Source organism: Stegodyphus dumicola, chromosome 1, assembly GCF_044657685.1.
Source record: "Stegodyphus dumicola isolate Sdum_Otavi_A_Nest chromosome 1, ASM4465768v1".
Classification (NCBI taxonomy): domain Eukaryota; kingdom Metazoa; phylum Arthropoda; class Arachnida; order Araneae; family Eresidae; genus Stegodyphus; species Stegodyphus dumicola.
This window is the reverse complement of record NC_140768.1, coordinates 83,936,549-83,959,754: the sequence shown is the minus strand read 5'-3', so window position 1 is coordinate 83,959,754 and position 23,206 is coordinate 83,936,549. Positions and strand designations below refer to the sequence as shown.

Sequence of the window (23,206 nt, the reverse complement as noted above, 5' to 3'; positions counted from 1 at the left end):
TATTAAGAAAGGTTCTTGGGAGAGCCTGCCTTAGTTATGAGGAAATGCGTACCGTTTTGTGTAACTGTGAAGTATCTTAAATGATAGACTTTTAACAGTTGTATCGGCTGATTCAAGTCTCATTTCCATAACACCTGGAAATTTTTTACGGGAAATACAAAACCATTCAGCGCCAATTGTAAAACATGACTTCAGTTCTAACTTTTATAAATGTAGATTTCGTTATATCCAAAATGCTAACCAGGTTTTCAAGAAAAGATTTCGACAGGAATATCTGGGAACTTTGAAAACAATAAGCAAAAAATTCGCTAGAAGTTGTAAATTAAAAGAAGGAGACATTGTCTTAATTGGAAGCGATGACAAAAGGAGATTAAATTGCCCTCTTGGTAAAATCATACAATTATTTCCAGGTACCGACGCTGAAAGTCGACGAGCCAGAATTTAAGTGCAAAATCGAGAAGTCATAAGAGCAGTACAAAATCTTTATCCTTTGGAATTATCGACTGCCGAGAAACTTCCATCGAAATTCAGCGGAAGTCAACGATGCGAAAATATTTTGGTAGAGCAAACTCCAATTGATGATGTACTTGTAGAAACAAATAGAATAATCCATACCCATTCAAAATCGCCCACGATAACCAAATCAGAAAGGTTAATTAGAGTTCTTCATCGATTGGACTTGTGAGAACAATGTTTAAATTTTTATTATTTTGCAATACTCAATACCGAATTACATATTGCAAGCTGGAAGGATGAACAATATTTTGACTCTAATATTTTTGTTTACATTTTTTTCTAACTGCAGCTTCTGAGTAATATTGCACGAGCTTCAAGCAGATGTAATCGTTTTCTTTACTCTATAGGTTTTTTTCATTCATTATCTATTCATATTATTATCTATGTTTTGTACAGTTAATGTTTCAGAGAATGACAATATACTATGTTCTTTTTTTTAGAGAGTCAGTGTAACATTTTTTTTTTTTCATTTTAGAGTAAAGGAATTGTTTAATTACTGTAGAGTCATAAATAACTAAAGAGATATAGATAGTTATTTCCGAGTAATAAATAGTTTCTTGAGGTAAAAAATTTGGTGAGAATTTTTGAACATTAATTTAAGCGAATTAGCTGATTGTTCCTAATTTAATGGAAAAAATAATTATTTTAATTAGATTGAGAAAAAAATCTAATTGCTCGATAAGCTCTGCTTAATGATCAGGGTAACAACAGCGATCGAATTAAAAATTTTCCATTTGCAAAGTTTTATATTGATTAATACCACATCATGGAAAACACATCCATTTGAACCTCATTTCCTTAATAATCTTAGCATGATGTGTATGGACAATCATAAAAGGAAAAAACATTGCATATCAGTCACAGTATTTGAACAACATTTTGCGTGTAATAATATTACGAGGAACCAATAACCAATAACTTTAGGTATTTTTCTCCATTTTCCCTGGGGAGCGCATTTGGATTAAAAAAAAGAGTATTTCCATTGCCTGAGGATAAACAACAATAGAAGAATTACAGTTGTTTAAACAGCTTAAATAAGCTTAAATAAGGATAAAAAGCAGCTTTGTTTTATTTAAAAGCCTTTAAATATATCCTGAAAATATTCTTCGGCAGTTGAAATATCAGAAAAAGAAATGGAAGCTTTAATTAAAATGTTCACGTTTTGTTTTGTAGTTTTGATTTTGATTTGCCCTTTTGCTTGTTCATTTGGCTTGGAACCACACGAAGAAGAAGAGGATAATGATATGTCCCAAGATGAGCTGGTCAAATGTTTCTTCGATGTGAGCTGCTATTTAGGTATATACGCTTCTCAGTTTCCTTTCTGTTTTAGGACCTTAGAATATTTTTAAAAATCTTTTTGGCTTCGATCATAGACTGCAATTCGATTACAAAGGATTTCCTGATTTGGCAATCGCTGTTTCACCCCGCTCTATATTCATAGGCCGAAATTGTATCACACTAATTCATGTTTTTTCGACCTCTTTGGCCATGTTTTACATATTGAAAGGTAGGCTTCTCGTATGCAGATCCTATGGTATCACTTCGACAATCATTCGGCAGGGTTACCTTCCTGACTGAAGTGATACATAGGGTTTTCAAAACGACTGCTTGAATAAATATCTCTTCACTAGCTAATCGTAGACCCGACTTGCTTGCTTTAAGAAATAAATGCACGAACTTGCTTGCTTATTTCTTCCTCGCCAGTGATCTAGTACAAAAATATTTGCAGACGTAATGCCTTTCGTTATTTAATATGCAGAAGGGATGTTTTGAACTCTTACATTTCGATTCTTCCATAAAATTTTAGCTCTGTCAGCATGTCCGGCATCAGAGCCTGTGCAATCCATGCGGCCCTACTGGGTGGTAGAATTTAGGGACTACATTGTAGGGTAGCAGAATTTAGGAAGATTACATTATATGGCAAGAAGACAGCACAAAAAATTAATGTATTAGAAATTATTTTTGAATAATCTGAGCTTAAATACACAATCTTTTATGGCATAAATCTCATGCATGAAGTTATCTTTATGGTAATAAAGATTTATAATCCTTATGCTGACTTATCGCCTTTAGAGTTTTATGATGTAGATTTGTCTCATAAAGATGTTTAACTGCTTTAATTCTTTAAGGCAACTGAAGAAATGTAATGGAAGTCTTGGGAACTAATTTACGAGAGAATTTGTTTCTAGTATTAAAAACATCATCTTTTACAAATGAACATTATTGGCAAAATTGAAAATCATTCGTTTGGAAAATATTACAGCCATTTCTTAAGTATTTTGCTGGCAAATGTCTTAAAGATTTAATTTGAAAATGGTCACATTACAAAGGAGGTAAAGAAGTTTAATTTTTTCCAAAAATCTCGAGGAAATTTTATTCACTTTTCCTGTCTGCTACTATTTGTATTTTTTCATTCATCTTTAAACTAATAATAAATACCATTCCATTCGGCAATTTTAAATTCTTAAATAGTTCACTTTACTTATTTATATGTAATACTCCAAAATAATTAAAAAAATAACCGTCTTGAAATCTAAAAGTCTGCAATAATCTCCCATTTTTCAGGAGAAAATGAACAATGCAATGGTCCATTAGTTTTCAACTGGATTTAGTCAAAAAATAAACTTTGGTAAATGCACAGCGAAACCAACTTACTATTAGTAGCAGTGTTTGAGTCAATTATCATTATACAAATTAAATAAGTGCGTATGTTTTTAAACACCTTGGAAATATATTTTTTTGTTGAGGTAATCATGGAAAGTGGAAAAATATTTAAATAAATTATGTATAAATTTTAACCAATCTCTATCTGTTATATAAAACTCTATCAACACGCATTCGTCTTTTTCAGACGAAAACAGGTTAGTGTCTCTTCTAGGGACAGAATTATAGATCTTCGAATCCACTAATTTAACAAAAGATTTAAAAAAAATCGAGTATTTCCCCTTTTTATTCGACTTTAAACTCTGTAATCCTACCCTAAAAAATTGAAGTTTCAACTCAAAATTTTAGAAAATTTAAAGTTATTGATGAAAATAGCATTATTCATTAAAAAATACAGAGCTCCTTTTGCAACCTGAGCAGACCTGAATCACCATTATCAGCAGATGATGGTTTAAAGTGCCTTACTCTTTATTTTTTTGGAGAGAATTTAGCATTCCGTGTATAGTGTTTACCTTTGTTAACTTAAAATAATCTCTGGTTTGCACTTGATTTGATTTAAAAATTCTAGAAAACGTAAAACTCTTGAAATGTTGCACAAATATTCTTATCAATTTATACCTAGAAATAAATTTCAAGATTCAATAAATTAACTTTTATTTAATTAATAAATTAATTTGAATTAATGAACTAAGTTAATTTTAATTATGTACTTCATTTAATAGATTTTATTTGTATCGTCTTATCAAATGTAGGTGTATTTTTTAAAACTGTATTGTTAAATTTGTTTCTCGTTAAACGCAGGTTTCAAATTTCGGTTTAATTAAAATTTTAATACTAAATAAAATTTTGTATTTTTCTTCTCATTGTGTTTCGTATGTGAAAGATTTGAGGATCTTTCAGGACTGGCATTCGGACTCAATAAAACTTAGGTTTCGTCCAAACTTTAATTTCTTTCTATGGATTAGATTTAACGCCTGTTGCCTTCTTTTTTTTTTTTTTTTTTTTTTTTTTTTTTGTTGATGTGAACTTATTATTTCTTAATTGTTATCTTCATAAAATGTGAAGTGAAAATTCAGTTTATTACCAAGTCATATCGAATTACATATAAGTGCTTTTAAAGTTTTAGAACGGATAAAAATCATGAAAGATACAGAGTTATGATCTGTTATAGAGTTAAGCATTTCAAAATGAAGAAACAGAAAATTCAAATGTCTAAATGTCTACTAAAAATTAAAACAAAGATTAAGAGGCATAAGAGGCAAGAAGATGTCAAGTGAATTTTGAGAAAACTAATGCAGAAAGTAACTTGATAAAATTTTGTGCGATATAGTAACGAAGTGTCCTACTAGTGACTGAGTGGTTAAGCCAGCTGAATATGACTTTTGTTCAAAGTAAAACGAATGGGTTGTTTGAATAGCTGTTTTCGCGGTTATAACATAAAACATATATTATATATATAGCATAAATACTATCAAGTTTTCCTTGAAAGTCGTTCACTAAGGCTTCCCTTCCCTTAATCACATAGCTTTCGTGTGCTTTGTCATATTCAAATAACCAACTTAACGGTAACGGAGCTATTAACGGATCAAAGACACGAACAGTACCTATTTGTTACTCTCTTTAACTTTCAGAGGCCTATGCTTTATTATATGATACTGAGAGAATAGGAATCTTATGACTTTCTGTAATGTGAACTGATATGGAATTACAGCAGAAGATAGGCAGATTCATGAAATATTATTATTTGGTTGGACGTTCGCTTATCTTCTCTTTTTATTGCTTAGTTCTTCTGATAAAATCTGGGTGTAACAATTAATAGTAAAAGTTAAAAAAAAATTGCACTGCCATCAGAATTTATGATAACGTATTTTCCTATTTTGTACGTTTTATGCCTGTATTGATGTAGATAATATTTTAATTTATTATTTTCTTTTCGCAGGGGAAGAAGCATATCAGAAAATTTGGGATTGCGTGAACATTTTACCGCCAGAAGTAAGTGCACACACTACTATGTAAGAGACATCTGCAGATGCATTACCCTCTTAACTGACTAAACAATTGTTAACTTTACTTCCTCCGTCAGCAATCCTTAAACTGAACATGCGGAAAATGAGTGTTAATCAAAAATAATTTCTATTAGTTTTCATGGATTAACTCCTGACATGATAATTTGTCCTTTGTAGGTCTTAATACCTAAACGTATCATTGCGGGAACACTACAGAAGACTGGATGTAACGAATAGTGAACAAAAATAAAAAGATGAATAAATAAATAAACAAAAAATATTGAATAATTAAATTAAATGCAAACTATAAAAATATTAATGATAAACAAGTAAATAATAAACTAAAATATTATAAGAATGAAAAGAAAAACATCTGAAAGGATTCAGATTTTAATGTCTCACCAGAGGGTTTGTTAAGGTTGTTTATGCTCTCGATGACCTCGCAGTTTACCAGTCTGCGCTTGGACTCACTCCTATTTACACAGCTTTTTTTTTTTCTTTTTAACTATTAAATATCGTTTTCTTCGCACTTACTCCATTTAAACTTCAATAAATAAGTAAAAAAAAAAAAAAAAAAAAAAAAAAAAACATATTTTTTAAATTTTTAATAAAGTTTTAAGTATTGCCATACATTTTTGTTTTGTGTATTTTTCGGTCTTTTCTCGGTTTATGATATCGATGTTCAGTTTTCTAAATAAGATGATATGCACTACATGTTTTGTCTTTTTGTTGTTAAATTTTTGTCTTTTTAACTTTATTTATTAGCCGATATTTTCTTTGCACTTACACCACATAAAATTCAACATAAAAATCACAAAATATTTAAAAAACAGTATATCTTTAGAATTCTGGATAGAGTGTTAAGTGCTGTCATAATTTTTTATATCTCTATATTATTTCTTTATTTTATTAAAAATAATACATAAGTAATGCATTTAAAAATAATAAAACTGATACTTTATAATATTTTATAGAGGTGCTTGGCTAGGGTTTGAAGCAACACCCAATGTATTAAAATTTTGCCGTTGAAAACAAGAAATGTTCATTTTCGAATTTAAATAGTGAAATTCTTATTAATAAGTAATATAAAAGTTAATTAAGTGAAATTCTAATTAATAAAAAACAATAATTAATTTTAAAAGTGAAACTCTAATTAATAAGTGACACAGAAGTTAAGTAGCTAAGACGAGAGACTTTAATTTTTTCTGATTTATGCCTTTTCTCTGGAATGAAATTTTGTGTTTGATAGTGTAATTATGGTCAATTTACTTAACCTGTTCTGCCAAACTAAGTTAATGGTGCAGCTGAACTATTTTTTTACAATAGCATCTTAATTACGATTATTTAATATATGTATTCATTCTTAATTAGGAAATGAAAATGGCATTCGACTGGTTCTTGGAGTATCCGATAGAATTTGAATCTGAAGCTTCGGAAGAACGTCTGGGACAGATGTGCAAAGACGACGAGGAAACTCATGTAAGTCATTAATTCATATTTTTCTATACACATATTAAGAGTCTTTCGGATACACATTTTGTGAAAAAAATGTCATTTTTAATAAAAGCTTGAAAGAAATGGCAAAAAATATTCTTTTGAGGTCAAATCCTTTAAAAAATTTAATTTTACTCAAAATCTTCTTGAATGAATTAAAAGGTGATTCATACTATTCAAATGACTCCTACCGTGCAAGAGTTCGAGCTTCTAAATTTATGCTCGGAGAAGACACTTCTTTTGATTGGTGAAAGAAGTAGCTAATTATCAAAAAGAATAATTTTTCAGGACTCTAATATATGTAATATTGACTTGCGTATTGATATGAAGATCAAGCCACCTTTTTAATTATCGGTTGCCTTATTTTATATTACGCAAAATGTATTGTTGATAATATTATATTATTGTGATTATTTTAAGTGATTAGAATATTATGCAAAACATATTGTTGATAGTATTATATTGCTGTGATTATAAGTGATTAGAACATTTGTATATTTAAAATTATCTGCTTAAAGTAACTGCTTTATTTTGTGGAATGTTTTGTTTTCATTGCATAGTTTTTCTTAAGACACATGACATTCTTAAGACATTTCTTAAAAATCTTTTATTATAATTTAGCTCAGAAGCAATCAAATATTTCAATTTCTAGAAACAAACAACAGCAGGTTTCAGCAGCATCTGCTAAACTAAATAATTATGCAGTCTAACGCTCGAAATTTTACCTTCTGACGGATTATTGGTAATTCAATAAAATTCCTTTTTTTAGTTTCAAATGTGCAGGTGAAGTGGTGAATAATTTTTAGTGAAATCAGTGCTTAGCTGGATATGTGTAGAACATTGTTGTTGTTGTTGTGAATTTTCTCAGAACAAGTCCTCGAAATTCATCGTGGCAAGGAGTGCAAGAGTGCGTCTGCCGTCGGCAAGTGCCTTGAGCCCAATACGGGTGAGAGTACGGCTTTGCTCAGTTCCGCTCCCAATTTTGATGGAGAGCACCCTGAGGGGACGGGCCCGAAGATCTCCTACCCCTCTTTCCCTAACACAACACATCCAGAGAACTTTCGGCTCACCTCATATTTAAAGTGCTCTATGCCGCACAGAAACTGTGCATTTACAAACATACCTACCTTCTACGAGATTCGAACCTAGACTCTTTGGCACGACAGTCAGCGTCACTAATCACTATGCCGTTTGGGAAGCGAGTAAGGTATTATCACACAATATACACTGGCTTCTTTTATGGTACAATTTACGTCCAAAGAAAACTCATGGTAACTAAAAAAACATAAGAACAATGCTTGTTAATATCATATAACCATATAATTAGTATCTGGCGTTACTTCGAAAGATTGCGGCCTTCATTATTCTTCAGTGAAAGGTGCAGAAATTGCTGGTCACTTAAGATAAAGACTACCTTCATGAAGTTTTATAGATTGTGTGATTGTTAATACAGGTCTATTTATAATGCTCGGTGGTCTTACTTACTCGGCTATTTGCCCCAGTGAAATCGAACACAATATTTGCGACAGTTGCTTTGGGAAAGAATGAGTGAAAGCTTGGTCAGGTCAATACAATTATACGATTTATCTTAGAATGAGTCGAATATAACAACATTGTATATTTATCTCAGCTATATAGCCCGGTTTGACTGATTCTCGAGCAAGAATAAGTCATGCTTAGAAACTGATTCAACGATCTATCAAAGATAAAATAGAAAAATTTTGAATTTGAACAACAAAAATTTGAAAAATAATGCTTTAGCACTTTCTTATAAATGGCTATTTCGAACTGTTTAATTTATATTTAGAAAAATTAAACAATTTGTTATATGACAGTTAATTTCACGTAACTATCCAGTTTTATAAACGGATGCAATCTAGATAAATTTATATAACGGTTTAATGAAATATACATTTTTTGACTAGACCAAATTTTGTAACTGTCCCACAATGTATTGCAGGCTTTATCGCAAATTTCCGTATTTTCTTTAGTTAAAGGAAACCAATTTAGTACTATTAGAGAATATAAACAAAATGTGTGGGCACATTTAAATACTTGAAAATTTAGTGACGCAATTACGGGAAACTTTTCTACTGAGTTTCGTTTTACATTTTAAGCACTGTACTGGGTGCCTTAAACCAAACATAGGATGTCTAAGATGTTGGGGTTGTTTGTATAAGTTGATGCTAGGAAAGAGATTTTTCCCTGAAAAATAATAAACTTTTTTCCCTTCGAACAGTCTCTGTTTCAGAAAAGATATTACTGGAAATCTCGAGAGAATCCTCAGCACTTTAAATAGAATTTTCCGTACAGGTAAACGTAACACATTTATTTGAGTGAAATATTACTGAAGCTTTGGACATTTAATGTAAAAGTTGTTCATAACGGCAGTTTCTCGTGCCACACCTTATCGAGGTATAATCGATTTGAGACTTCAGAATAATTTCTGACATCATTTCAAATATTGAAAAATTGTAAAATCATTTTGTTCCGCAGCTGTCATTGTCAGCAGTTTTTAATATTTTTCAGAATCCAGAATTCTCGATTAGTGACTTAATTTTAAAACCCAGTTGACAGGCAAATTTAACTATCAGTACAGTTTTCAGGAAAACGAGAAACACTTCAGACTTATTAAATGCCACGCATCTTTCTTTTGTCCTGTATATCCACTGAATATTCAATAAAAAGTTAGAGATTATGTCCAGTTTGAAATATTTCGAAACTAAGTTTAACATATTGGCAAAATTTTAAACTTATATTTTTCTTTATAAACTGAAATCACGTGTTTCAAGAGTATTAAGACAGCGTTTGCTGATTTTTTTTTCAGTTCTATACTTTTCTGAATATTAAATAGCATGATATGATTGTGTAAAGTCATTAGGTTATTTTTAAGCAGAAGACATGAGAAAGGAGCAATGTCCTCGCCGGAACTCGAACTTGGACCTCTCGAATACGCACTTTAGTATACTAAAGTTACACTACAAAGGCATTCAGAAAGGAGGAAGAAAATACCTTATAATTGCATATAAATTTATGTTAGGAAATTATAATTCTTATATGTTTAGGACAATGTTTCAAAACCAAGAGATGATTATGTATTTCACCAGGATTATCACCCGTTCAGCATGCGTTTATGGCAATCCGGGTGATCCAGACCATTATTTATTCCAATCCCTAATAACAGCAGACTATCATATCCGCCATCCCACAGCACCAGGAACAGACTTCAAACGCTTCCTGATAAACCACCGGAAAATCCACATTAGTATCAAAAACATAATTGACACACTCCACCGTCACGGCTTGGAACTGTTATAAGTGCTTCTTCTTCTCTGGTACGAACGCCAGTTTTCCAAGGGGGGTGCCTTTATAGTCATTGCAATAGTTTATCTTAGTGTATCAAGGTCAGTACAGATTTAGAACCTAGACAATACGACCACAGTTATGCACATGGGGGGGGAAATGACATAACTGGACCTAGTGAACTCAGCTGTATGTATGAACTCTGATCCAATCCATGAACTGTCAATGAACTGGGAACCATCTATGAACTGCTACAGTCCCCAAAACATCACATTAATATCACAATAACTTAGCCAAGATAATAATGTTTAATGTTTTTCCATTCAATTTTTTTTTGTTTATTTGTGTACATATATTTATATTTATAATTTCACCATCAACTGTAATGTATGGTATTGTATTTGTAATGTCTTTGTCATCAGCAACTGTATCTCCCGTACCACAAGTTCTCTATGCCCTAATGATTAACGTTTCAATTAACACCGATGCGTGGCATTAAGTACGCCCTGTGGAGGTGTTCATCTCAAGACGATTAGTGTGAAGGAGCGACACCAGTTCTGCCCATGGCGATGTGTTGGTGCTTCCCACACTTAGTCCTGTCCTGTCCTTACTACTGTCATTGTGAAGGCTTACTGAAGATATTCAAGGCATTGTACAATTACATACTAATTTTACTTCCTGAACAGTTTATATTTCAAAGCAAATGTAATAACCTACAGGTGTTAAGAGTAAAACCACTAATACTGAGTGAAATAGTACTAGATTCCTAACAGGAGAATTTTCTTAGACACTATCGAAATCTTCAGGAATGCTTAGCGAAATGGATTAATATATAAACTGTAATCAAATTCATCTTTCCGTATTTTTATCAGTAAATTACGCCTTATCTATCTGATGCCCACTTTAAAGATTGAGAATTGAGGAAATTGTGCTACGGTTCCTTAATATTCTATACTTTACTCATATTTGCTCAGTATGTGCACATCTAACATCTTTCGTAAGCCAAAAACATGAATTAGCCCTATTTGCTGTGATACAATTATCATTCCCAATCAGACAATATAAAATGTTTTCAGATTTAATTGCAAAATTATCTGGATATTCTTGAAGTTTGGTTTATTAATTAGAGAATAAGCGTAAGTACCTAAAATCAACTCCAACATCTTTAAGAACGGTACCGTCTGAAAGAAACAAGTAACACAATGAATGATATTTAGCGAAGAAATTGAATGAAAAAAAGGAAACAGCATATCTTAATTATTCATTTGTAGATCGCTACCTTTTTAGTCATATTTCGAAACATTTAGTTGTAGACAGCTACATTTCTGGTCATATTCCGGAACATTAAAAAATTCGTTTTTTCTATTACCAGCTTTAAGACACTTATTAGAGAAATAAAGGAAACTTTCACTAAAAAAAGTAATTTTATACAAAGTAATATTTTTTAATTAATAATTTATTGCATATGTCTTAAGGCCCGGTGGCGCAGTGACTAGCGCATCGCGCAGCAGCACCGCAGGTCTGGGGTTCGATTCTCGGGCTGGGCAAGGTCGACTCAGCCTTTCATCCCTTGATTTCCATCACTTGGGTCGATAAAATGAGTACCAAGTTCGCTTGGGGACTAAACACTCGGGGTCCTGCGACAAGCTGACCACTTGTTCAGGACATATGCTTACGCACCCCGGGGCCCACGGTCAGGAAAGCAGATTTCGGGCAGTGCAGGCCTTGGTCCATTAGGGCTGTTACGCCATTTACGTTTTTTTAATTATAAATCTTAAATTAGCATATGTTATAACTATATGTAAAAGTCGAATACGCAGCAAAAAACAATTTTTGAAAAAGCCAGAAATTCCAAACTAAAGCTCTTAAAAGAGAGAACAGATACTCCTTGATACGTATATTGAAAGTAGTCCAATACATGAAGATCTCAGACTTGGCCCCATCGTAGAACTCATAAGTAACGCAGTTATTAAATTCTACAAAAATGTTGAAGAACATGATGACGCACTTATAAAAATTTATTGCCCTTGGAAAAAAAACTTTGCCAATACTTTTTTTATAATAATTTGTAATTAAATATTCCACAAATTTATACTCAAAACACAATAAACTACATTTTTTATTCTAAATTCTAAATACCTAATCAGCCTGGAAATGAAACTTTTCAACGATGCAAGTTTTCATCTTCTACATACCTGCACAGTTCGTAATACAAAAATTAGATGTTCTGTTATATTAAACGACATAATTAGAGGGATGAGAGCCCTTTAAAAGAACATATAACCTAATAAATGTTTATACTGTTGTCTTAAAATTGCATTGCTGTAAGAGAATTTTATATGAAAGATGAGATATTGAATAATTGCCGAATTTTACATGTAAGTTAAATGCGACTGTTTGAATGAGTTGAATCAGAGGAAATGTTTTTGTATTAAACTCTCATAAATTCAGTAAATGATTAATTTTTAATTCCACTCTTTTTTATTTTACAGAATGATTATTTCGAATTCTTCGCAGATCGTTTAACTAAAATCATGTTGGTAAGTGTATATTTCAATTTAATCCAATCATTAATTTTAGAAAGTAGATATAACAAAGAGTAAAATCAAATTAACGGAGAATAAAAGATGAAATTTCTGTGAGTTCATCTACTGCTAGTTTATTTATATTAAAAATGAGAAACAAATTTTACTTTTAAATGCTTCTAAGAAAAAAAAAACATCTTACCAATTTTCTCATTTAAAAAAAATTAGAAACAAGTGCTTTTTCTTTTTTTAAGCAACTACTACAGTACTGCTCAAATAAAGAGCGAGTGTAAAAATAGCCAAAGAGGAAGCTATTATTTAGAATTAAAACCTTAAATTTACATGTTTGATGTAGTTTTTCTTACTGATTTCCAATATGCAAACAAAATTTGTATATCAATCAACAAAATTTGTATATTCAATATTTGTATATTGAAAATTTGTATAATTAAATTAAAGAAAAATAATACAAGCAAAATTTGTGCAACATATAATGAGTCAAAATAAAACTTTTCAAAATAGAGCTTCTTCGAGTTGCGCTTTCCAAAGTGTCACAAACTCAACATATTGCGAGAAATGTCTGATAGAAAATTTAGAAAACATCTTTCGTAAGCCAAAAACATGAATTAGCCCTATTTGCTGTGATACAATTCTTCTTTTTTTTTTTGTTTTCTAAATTCTTCGAAAGATGAAATACGTTGGAAGGCATTTGCAAGCTGGTGCAAAGGAACTTAATGCTCATGTTGACATAGAAGCCAACTATAAAAACATTAGTACAATGATCAAACTGCATATGATTATAGTATGATTATTTCAGTGAGAACTAAGATTATTTCAGTGACAGATGTGTGAGATTATTATTTGTACTTTTACTATATAGTACGGTTTGCTCACAAATCTTTTTATAGAAACTTCATTGAAATTCATTCAACAATGTTTTATTTTTATTCTTAATGATTTGTTTCTTGCTTACTTTTTTATACCATAGTCTATATTGAGCAAATGATGACAAAAATGAATATGATTTTTAACTTTCAGTTAGATGAGAGTTCGCTTTAAACTAAATGTCAACGTGAGTTTATAAAAATTACTTGTTGCTAAATCACAACAGCTTAAAAATATTAATTGCAACTGTAAACCATTTATTATTATTCTATTTAGTATTTCGAACTGGCTTTATCATTTCGGCTATTGCTGGATTGCGCGTAATCGGAGTCATGCAATATCCAAAAAAGCATAACTAAAAAAGGCAACATACAAATTTCAGAAATGATTTCCTCAATGCTAGTTGTTAAACTGAAACAATTCTTGGAAAATCGGAATCAGGATGATTTTATGACCAGAAATCCTTTCTAAAATAATAGTAAAAAGAATAATAAAAATGTCATGATACTACAAGAAAATTACGAAGTATTGTATAATATATATCATCACAGAGGTGCTAGTAAGTTAATTCAGGTCACTCTGTGTTCACCAAGACAGAAAATTTGAGAACGATGTCACAGCATAAAAATCTAATATCTTTATGAAAGTAATTTTTTTACTTAAAAAAGCAAAGAACTCTTCATAAAAGTATAAGCAACTTCATACTAGGATACTACTAAACAAGCAGGAATTTTGTTTGCCTTACTGAACAAATAATAAAGCAGGTAATGAAGCAAAACCATGGCAAGTATGCAAAATCACTTCATTGCATCTCAGTGTCTCCGCTTTCATGTAGCAATGTTCTCCACTTTCATGTTTCTATATGATGCTGCTAGTACGGTTGTAAATTAGCATTGAATTTCTATAAGGATGTCTGCACATTTATGAAATCTCTCAATTTGCATACAGGTATCGAGGGCATTATGAAACTGCTTTTAAATAAACTTTAAATAAAATTATGCAAATCCTTTCATTTGTATAACAGCACTATAATTTATATACATAAACATATATACGGGCTGTTTAACAGAGCTCCGAATTCGTCAGATTCTAAAGAAAGTTGTTTTATGTTAATTAGGTGAAAATTAAGAAGTATTTGATCGGAAATCGGTTGTTCTTTGATATTCATTTTGAAAAATAGTCATGGAATTCACTATCAGGATTGCTACAAAACGAACGTAACGATAAGACGTATGCTATTGAAAATCTGCATTCTGATACATAACTTTTGTATTTCATTCCATTATCAGGGGCATAATTTGAATTTTAGAGAAATGTTTATGTGCATATTCACATTTTTATCTGTTTCAATACGCAGCTGTCTACAGCAAGTCTTTCTTTTATCCAGAAGCATATATATTTTGAATATCTCTTATCAATTACTACCTAGCTCTAAGTAATTTATTCGTGTTCAAACTTAAGAGAATAAATGAGTTTTTTCGAATTTCGCTAAACAGTATAAGACAGACTTTAATGAAATTTAGTATGGAGACAGAGAAATATAAAACAATAATTTATACTACACAGCAGTGAAAGTACCCTCTTATGATCTCGAATAATGCTCATAACAAAGGAAATACCCTAATGTGATACTGCAAGATGGCGCCTAATATGAGGCTAATGGAGGGTATGGTCATCTATGTAGATATCTTGCACAGAGATTCCTTACTTTCTTAATGAGAAAACTTGTCCTTGTTGCAGCCGTACTCAGTTCTGCACCAAAATGGTTCTTAGCTCCTGAATATTTCTCAAAGGTGGTTAGCGAATTGTAGTTAATTTCTAAGTACGTTTCGGATATTCTGATCAGGTCTAGGTCTCAAGATCTGGCTGATCGATCTTTACGAAGAGTATCCTTTGAAGATACCTGTCTACTAGTACAACCTTATGTGAACGAGACTTGTGGCCTATGAAAAAGGAGCTGAGAGAAATATGCGGCTCTGAAAAGTGCCACTTAAAGCTCTGATATCTGCTTTCTATACATATAAGCGGTCAAGGGGGCCTCTGTCAAACACATGGAATGGTGTGCAACTATCTAACATAATTCGTCCTTAGACCATGGAACATCGCAACAGTGGTAACTTTCCTAATGGTAGAGGAAAGATGTCAAGTACGAGGTTCTCTCGAGGTAAAGGTGCTTCGAAAATGAGTGTTTTTGTACTGAGTCTAAACGTATCAATGGACAACGTGGCCGTCGAATTCGGACACAGATATATTTTTATCATGCCAGACACAATTTTGTTTTATGTTTTGAGAAGAAAACCTCTCTTAGAAAGCATCAGGAAACAGTAACCCTTTAATTTAAGGTTTTATTGCCAGCACACAGCACGAGAGAACTGTCTGGCCTGTGTAGTCTTCTGGCACCTTACTGAAAGTGCCAAATGTCAGTTAACATTGACCGAAGTTCTTGCCTCGAACTACTGAATAGGGATCCGATCTTCTAAAACTGCTTCAACAGATTACATACAACGCTAGGAATTAAAGTTTACTCGAGCTTGGGATTACACTGACTTCAATCTACCAACGAATGTCTGCCTCATTTGGTCATCTAAACGTTCGCGGTTATTTCATTAAAGGATGCTTTGAAATTTAGCAAAATTTTGGAACAAACACCATAATTATTGCCAATGTATATAAAAGAAGTTATATAAGATATATAATCCTTAAGTTATATATTTTATGTAACGCGTGTAGGTGTTTCATGACTTTTCCTTAAGTGTTTCATGATTGAAATGTGAAAGTATAACACAAACAATGATGAGCCTTTTTCAGCCCAAATAAAGGAGCAAATGTGTTATTGATGGTGGCTTTAAATTCTGATATATTTCGCTTGTCGACATATTTCCTAGAGAAAGAGGGGAATCATTAATATTTTTATTCTTTTGAGAAAGTACATTATTATGAAATTTGGAACATTTGTCAAATATATTTTGAGTTTAAACACATATTTCTTCCCCTTTCAGAGGACCAAATTAATTTCAAAAAAGAGTTTTGTTTTATGTTTCCTTTTTTTTTTCTGCAGGATTATTGTAAGAATCCAATGGACAATGAACAATGTAACACATGGGAAGACGCACACGTAAGTGTAACACTAATCTTAATGTACTGTCGGATTTCAATATGTGGCATTCTTAAATTAAGTTCCTTAAGGCAAATGAGCATGATAGATACTTTTATTCTCATCTGGAATTATTTCTTTAATGCCCTCGATTTAGTGATCGTTTTTTCATTCTCACATTGTTTTCCTGCAAATAGTTCTGCTACCGTATTGGCTTGAATATAAGGTTGTCTATCATATATGATGATTTAAAATTTCAGAAATGCTTTACAGAAAATAAGGCGTGAATTAAAAACAGGCTTAAATATATCAGCCTGAGGTGTTGAAGGCATTCTGAAATTAATAATTAAATTATTGGTCTAAAGCAGAGTTTCTTAAACTATGGGTCGCGATTCAAAATGGGGTCGCAAATTGAAATTTTTGGGGTAGCGAAAATTCAATTCGATAGTTGAATTTAAAGAAACTAGTATAAGACTTTTAAAGAAATTACATTAATGAAATTAGACTTATAAAGACATTACATTAATTGATATTAACGAGTGGCATTTAAATGTTCTTCTCTCATTCAGCACCCCATATTTTTATAAAACTACGTTTTCAGCTTTAACACTAACTAAAACCAAATGTCGTTCAATATTAAAACATGCTGAAGATGCTTTATGTCCAGTGGTGTCAAATATTGCACCAACATTTAATTTGTTACACAGCAGAAAACGAGTACATCTGTCTCATTAGAATTTTTAAAAATTTTGTCCTAAAATACTTCTTTTTATATGTATATTGTTTACCAAAAAAGTAAATTATTTACCGGAGGATATTTATCTTTATTTTATATTTAATATCTGGGGTCGCGAAAAAAATCTCAGTTATTAAAAGGGGTCGCGATTGAAAAATGTTTAAGAAGCCCTGGTCTATAGTGATATTAATTAAAAGGTATACTAACATAATAATTAAATGCTTTAAATTAACACTTTTTCTTTTGACGAAAATTTAATACATAAATTTAAAGAGATTAATGTACGCTTAATGTATAAATTTAAGTAAATTAATGTAAGCTGTTAAACTGCACATGTAAGGGGAATGTGGTTTTCAGAAAAAGCATTGTAGAGAAAAACATTGCCCTTATATTTGTGTCCATTTGATATTTTTTTTTTTGCAATACTTAAGTTCAGTGCAAAATCAATCATGTATTTCACCTACAGCCTTGATGATCATATTTCAAACTCTTACAAGCTGCAACATAATATTTTTCAAATGTTGATGAGTACAAGTTTTAGTAGGCATAAAAGGTTTTCCTCATTCTCTATTAGTAGCATGCCAGTAGGTTTCTTCTTTTTATTATCCGTATATTCATGCAAAATTACAACGATTTCAAAATGAGGTAAATTCATCTACTTATTTTGATATTTAATAACAAACAGCCTTCGAGAATTTACTATACATGTTTTGATAATATAATATGTAATTTGAGAGCAGAAGCAAATTGTTTAACGAAAATAAAAATAAAAATTTTAATCATTAATAAAGTTACATTATTCCGAAGAGAAAATGTAGGCCTTAATATAAATTAAATATATATTTATACTATATATTTTTATACTTAATATATATTTTTCAAAATTAATTTTTAATCATAATACAGAATTTAACAATGCCCGTTGTAGATAAGTATCCAATAGGTTGTTTAAAGTAATCTCTTGCTTGAACAACAAGGAATACAGCTCTTAATTTAATCCACCTAAGAAAATGCCCATTCATATAGTACAAAAGATCGTCCACAATTTATAGAAATGATTTTGATAATTCATTTCTGTGCATAAATTATATATTTCTGTGTATAAATATAATATTTCTGTGTTTTGGAGCGATTTACTTTTGTCCGATAGCTTGGATTCAGTTCGAACTTTCTATTTCCTTAGCACCATCCTATCAATTTTATCTCATTACTCTTAGGCCGTTTTCAAAAGTCCGTTTAGTGTTCTTGGATGACGTTTTCCTAAGGCTTGTTTATGCTCCACGAGGGACCGAGTGGTTAAGAGCGTTGAATATAGGTAGTTCTATATGGTTTGAATTCGATCCCAGGCAAACGGGCTGGCTTTCATGATTTTTCCATACTTTCTAATGCGAATACGAGCAAGTTTCTCTAAGAATGTCTTTCATGAAGGCATCCCTCTTCTAAGGCAGGAGCCCTCGTGGCTTTACCATATTCAAGTAATCAAACTAATCTTAGGCTCGTTTTAACAAATTAAAAGAACAAAAGCTCCTACGAGAAGCGTCAAATGATTTTACCGGTATTTCACTAAATGCAGCGCATTTTATCTCTGTTTCCCATTCCTTTGCTAAATAAGGGGCGGTTGACTTAGACGTGTGACTAGGCGCTTTGTCCACATGACGCTTAACTTTAATGATGTCTTTTCTACATAGGTTAGAACTTTTTCTTCAAAAATTGTTTTTATAATACTCTGCTGATAGTACGGTGAATTAATTTTACATTAAAATTACTTATGACTTACTTATGTACATATATTAATTTTACATTTAAAACATTTTTGAGTTTTAATTTATCTTTGCAACAAAAAGCTGAAATTATCGTGGATACAAGCTAGTATCCCTTAAAAAGTTCTTCACGAAGGCATCCCTTCTTTAAGACAGATAACCGCGTGCTTTTTAGGCGTGCTTTGGTGTAAGTAAATAAACTAAACCAAACTAAATTTGAAACTATCTTGAATCCTGTTGGGAAGCTTTTTTACCTTCACGAAGTAATTTCGTATTGTTATTTTAGTTAGCTTTGAACAAGAGAAAATTGATACTTTTTACTTTACAGTCACTGAAAAATACTAATGCTTCATGAAGTTTTACCACAAATTTCTATTTATCAGCAGCGTAAGTGTTTCCATACAATTTTCGATAATCTATTTTTCTTTCTCGGTGGATTTTCTCTCAAGATCAGAGACTTCGCTTTCTTGATATTTACCCACGTACGACTAGTCTTAGAATGTGATATTTAAGCCATTTCTACTTTTAGCTAGACGCTTCTCCCTTTCAAATTTAATATGTTAGAAATGCCTTTCCTTGAAATCCAATAACCTTGTTTACTACATTGTTTTGCATTTTGTTGACATGAATATTTTCGCTCGGAAACTTCATTTACATAACCTTGTATTCATTTTCAAATTTTAGGAGCCATTTCCAAAATAAATATCTAATTTCGTATTTCAATCAAAAATAAATAAAATGAAAATTTAAAAAAAGTAGCAAAAGATTATATTAAAAATGGTATCTGAAAACGGTAACAAGAAAATGTAAATACCAAATTCTTTCCTTAAAGGGGAAATGTCCTATATTAGCTGTAAAAATGGTTTTAGCGAAAGGTCATCAAATTTGACTACTTTTAATATAGCCTCTCAAAAATAATTGTTTTCTTTCTTTCATTTCAAAATATCCTATTGACATAAGATAGCTTTAAATACCCATATTTCTGCTTTGATCAAACTTATATTTATTTGATAGTTAAACAAGCTCAAATGGGCTGTAAATGTTTTCGTTTTCATACACTTTTGTGGTTTTGAATCGAGAATTTCTTTGTTCGTGGTGATATATGTATATAGAACATTCTGAAAGTGTTTCTGTAAAGATATATAAAAGCAAATTTGGAACTGCTGTATTTTAAATTACATATGTATTTTGCCACTAAAACTTAAAGGAATGAAAATATTCCATAGGTTTGAAAAAAAAGAATAAGTTAAGCATTTGCATTAATTTATGAAACCTGAGGCAATTTTAAGACCTTTCGTTTTTGCCTTTTAAATTGAAAACTTTAATAGCTTAATTTTAATATCCCATTTCATGCTACTTTAAGAAGCTTTTGACCTTTGAATTCATATAAGTGATTACCAAAGAGAGGTACTATTGTCAAACTCGAGGAATAACGATCAGATTTCTGATACCTGCGAAGCTCTGATCGGTGCATGGTGTTGTGTTTTAGACATGCGCAGCACTCTTTGCTATGCTTGCTTGCTGGAGTTATTGAAAGAATGGCTGTCATCATAAAATATTTATATTCTAAACTGCGTAGCATCAAAGTATATAATTAAATCGTGAGACAATCAGTTCAGCTTCCAGAACAGGGGTGCTTGAAGAAATTAAATTTGAAACATTTCATTAAAAATGTTTTATGTTAAAAATGCATTAAAGAGATAATGTTGCGGTTTGGATTTTGGTGCTGTTGAGAGTAATAGATAGTAGAAAATGTGCTTATATACGGAAGAAGCACACTTGACATAAGTGAATCATAAATTTTAATAAGCTTTCCTTGAGCTTTAAAAACAGATAAACAGGCTATGTTTACGTAAGCTATTCATTTGTTTTTAAATGCTTTAAATAGACTATATATGGCAAAAGTGATCTGTAGGTAGTAGTATATACATTTAGTGCTAGGATCTGCAGCATCCTTGGTTAGAAGTTCTCTGTCTCAGAATCTAGGAATTAGAGGTTCGAATTGTATTCCTCTGTACTTTGCTGTACGTTTTTATTTTAGATTATTATTATTATTGCTTTGGATCGTATAAGCAGGTATTTAAAAAATTTCCTTTTTTCGGAGGATCTATTTTCCATCGCTTGGTTTTGAATGGCGAGCTCTAAATAAGTCTCCTGTTTCGGAAGAATATTTGCAATAACCAAGAATAATCGAAATAATTTAAATTATTTCTTATCAGAGGATTAGGAGTTAGTTCCTTCCCCAATGTACAGAAGTAATTTAAAATAACTAAATTCATCTCAAAAATTTAAGTTTTAAAATATTTCCTTCATAAATTTTAAATTCATATTTTATGAAAAATATTTTAAATTAAAGAAGTATGTATTTTCTGTTTATTTTTTAGGATTGCACGATAAAAGTTTTGAAGGAATACCATGATCGGGAAGAATGCTGAAGATAGTAAAAGGTTTCTTCAAAAACCTTCATTTTTCTATTGAAGGGGTACAAAGGATTTTAATTATTTTGTATTGATTTGTAACCCTAAGAAATTACATAAATTTTATAGTTTTATGTATCTCAGTAGCATGAAGAAATTTAAATCTCGAACCAAATATTTTATTATATTAAAACATAAGTAAATGTCATACCAAGAAAAAAGTCATTAAATTTTAATATAAGAGATTCTTATCTGAAACACATCATTAACACGCATATAAAATTACCACAACTACGAACATACCTAATTGCTTAATATGCGATGTGTTTCTATTTAGGATCTGCAAGCTTCAACCATGCGGTTACTATGTTATACATTTGAGAAATTGTGCAAAATATATCTTAAAATCACCATTTCTTGCAACGCATACACATCTTCGGGCAGTGTAATATTTCGCAAAAATATTGTAGAGACATTAAGTTAATTTGAAAAGCCGGAGAGATGAAAAATTAGCAACCGCCTTCGCCGGGAATCGAACCACGGATCTCTGGTATATCGGCCGAGCGTGCAGAGCCACTACACCACGAAGGCACGCCAAGAAGGTGGGAGAAACACCTTATATACTTCCCCTTTTAAAGGGCGACTAGGGTTTTAGGGCACCTAGTCGCCAAATCCTGGGTGTGGAGAATTATTATCCACCATCCTTTTAGTTCGAGCGCCAATGTAGAGACATTAGGTAATTTTTTGGAAGCAGAAAAGATGAAGAAATTAGCAATCGCTTTCGCCAGGAACCGAACCACGGACCTCTGGAATAGCGGCCCAGCGCGCAGAACCACTACACCACGAAGGCGGGAGAAATACTTTATAATATTATATCCATATAGTTTAAGGAAATAAAGGTGGTTTCCCTCCTGAATTTAAGAAGCAAAAGGTTTCTAAGCATTTGGCCATTAGAAAGTGTACTAAATTAGTGTTTCCATCGTTGCTTGAATGCATGTCATTATCGTCTCCAAAATTATGAAAAATTCATGATTTATGAATCTGATAGCGTGTTTAAGCAGATTATAATATAACTCTGCTTCTAAGCATTTAATCTCCAAGATTATATCTTAATAGTCCTAAGAAGGCATGAACATTAATTTACAAGCCTTCAACTTGTTACATAGAATAGGTTTTATTTCGGTAACTTTTAAAGAGGCCCTCCTCACTAGCTCGCTTAGTCTCTTGCTTAAATATTCGAAAGTTGGATAATTGTACATCACCTTTCTGTATTACCACTGTCTGATTTTAGGGAAACGTCTATCTCGGCAAATGTTTGGAGACTATAACTAATTAATTTCTTTTACTGCGTGAAATGCTCGTTAGTTTTTTTCCCTAATCTCTCGATAAGACCGGAGATGCCACTTTTTCCCGAATTCGGCCAAACTGAAAAACAAACACAAAAAACTTGAAAAACTTGAGAAAAAAAAAAAAAAAAAAAAAAAAAAAAAAAAAACTCCTGTGTTTATTTCAATGTTCCCAAAGTTTTATTTTGAAACACTACGAAATTATTAGAAACGTGTTTCACATTAATCAGAAATGACAACTGTTCCATAACTTTGGGCTGGAAACTGACAACTCATTTTCAAGCTCCTGCAGATCTCATCTTTCAGGAAAGAAAAAAAACTCACATAAACGCAAGCCGTTGTTATGGCCAGGTAGTAATATTTAAATGGAAAAAATCTGTTAAAAAACCCTTCTACCAAATGCATAGTAGTAATAATTCAAATAAACTTATAACTAAATATTACATATTTTAAAACTGAT

At 31.4% G+C, this 23,206-nt stretch overlaps 1 protein-coding gene across 1 annotated transcript; it reads left to right on the top strand.

Annotated features, from left to right (window-relative positions):
• Positions 1 to 1,613: 1,613 nt before the first annotated feature.
• Positions 1,614 to 21,538, top strand: LOC118183132 (uncharacterized). The gene is made up of 6 exons (XM_035352560.2): positions 1,614 to 1,812; positions 5,120 to 5,172; positions 6,558 to 6,665; positions 12,476 to 12,523; positions 16,452 to 16,508; positions 21,368 to 21,538. Exons 1-6 carry the CDS (start codon positions 1,650 to 1,652, stop codon positions 21,416 to 21,418), a joined length of 480 nt encoding a protein of 159 aa, XP_035208451.1. The 5' UTR covers positions 1,614 to 1,649; the 3' UTR covers positions 21,419 to 21,538.
• The last annotated feature ends 1,668 nt before the right edge of the window (positions 21,539 to 23,206 follow it).

Bases quoted from the DNA above. Each gene is read 5' to 3' on its own strand.
- LOC118183132 (XM_035352560.2), top strand. From the start codon at position 1,650: ATGGAAGCTTTAATTAAAATGTTCACGTTTTGTTTTGTAGTTTTGATT. The intron at 1,813-5,119 runs GTATATACGCTT...TTCTTTTCGCAG, and splicing joins CGATGTGAGCTGCTATTTAG to GGGAAGAAGCATATCAGAAA. The intron at 5,173-6,557 runs GTAAGTGCACAC...ATTCTTAATTAG, and splicing joins TGAACATTTTACCGCCAGAA to GAAATGAAAATGGCATTCGA.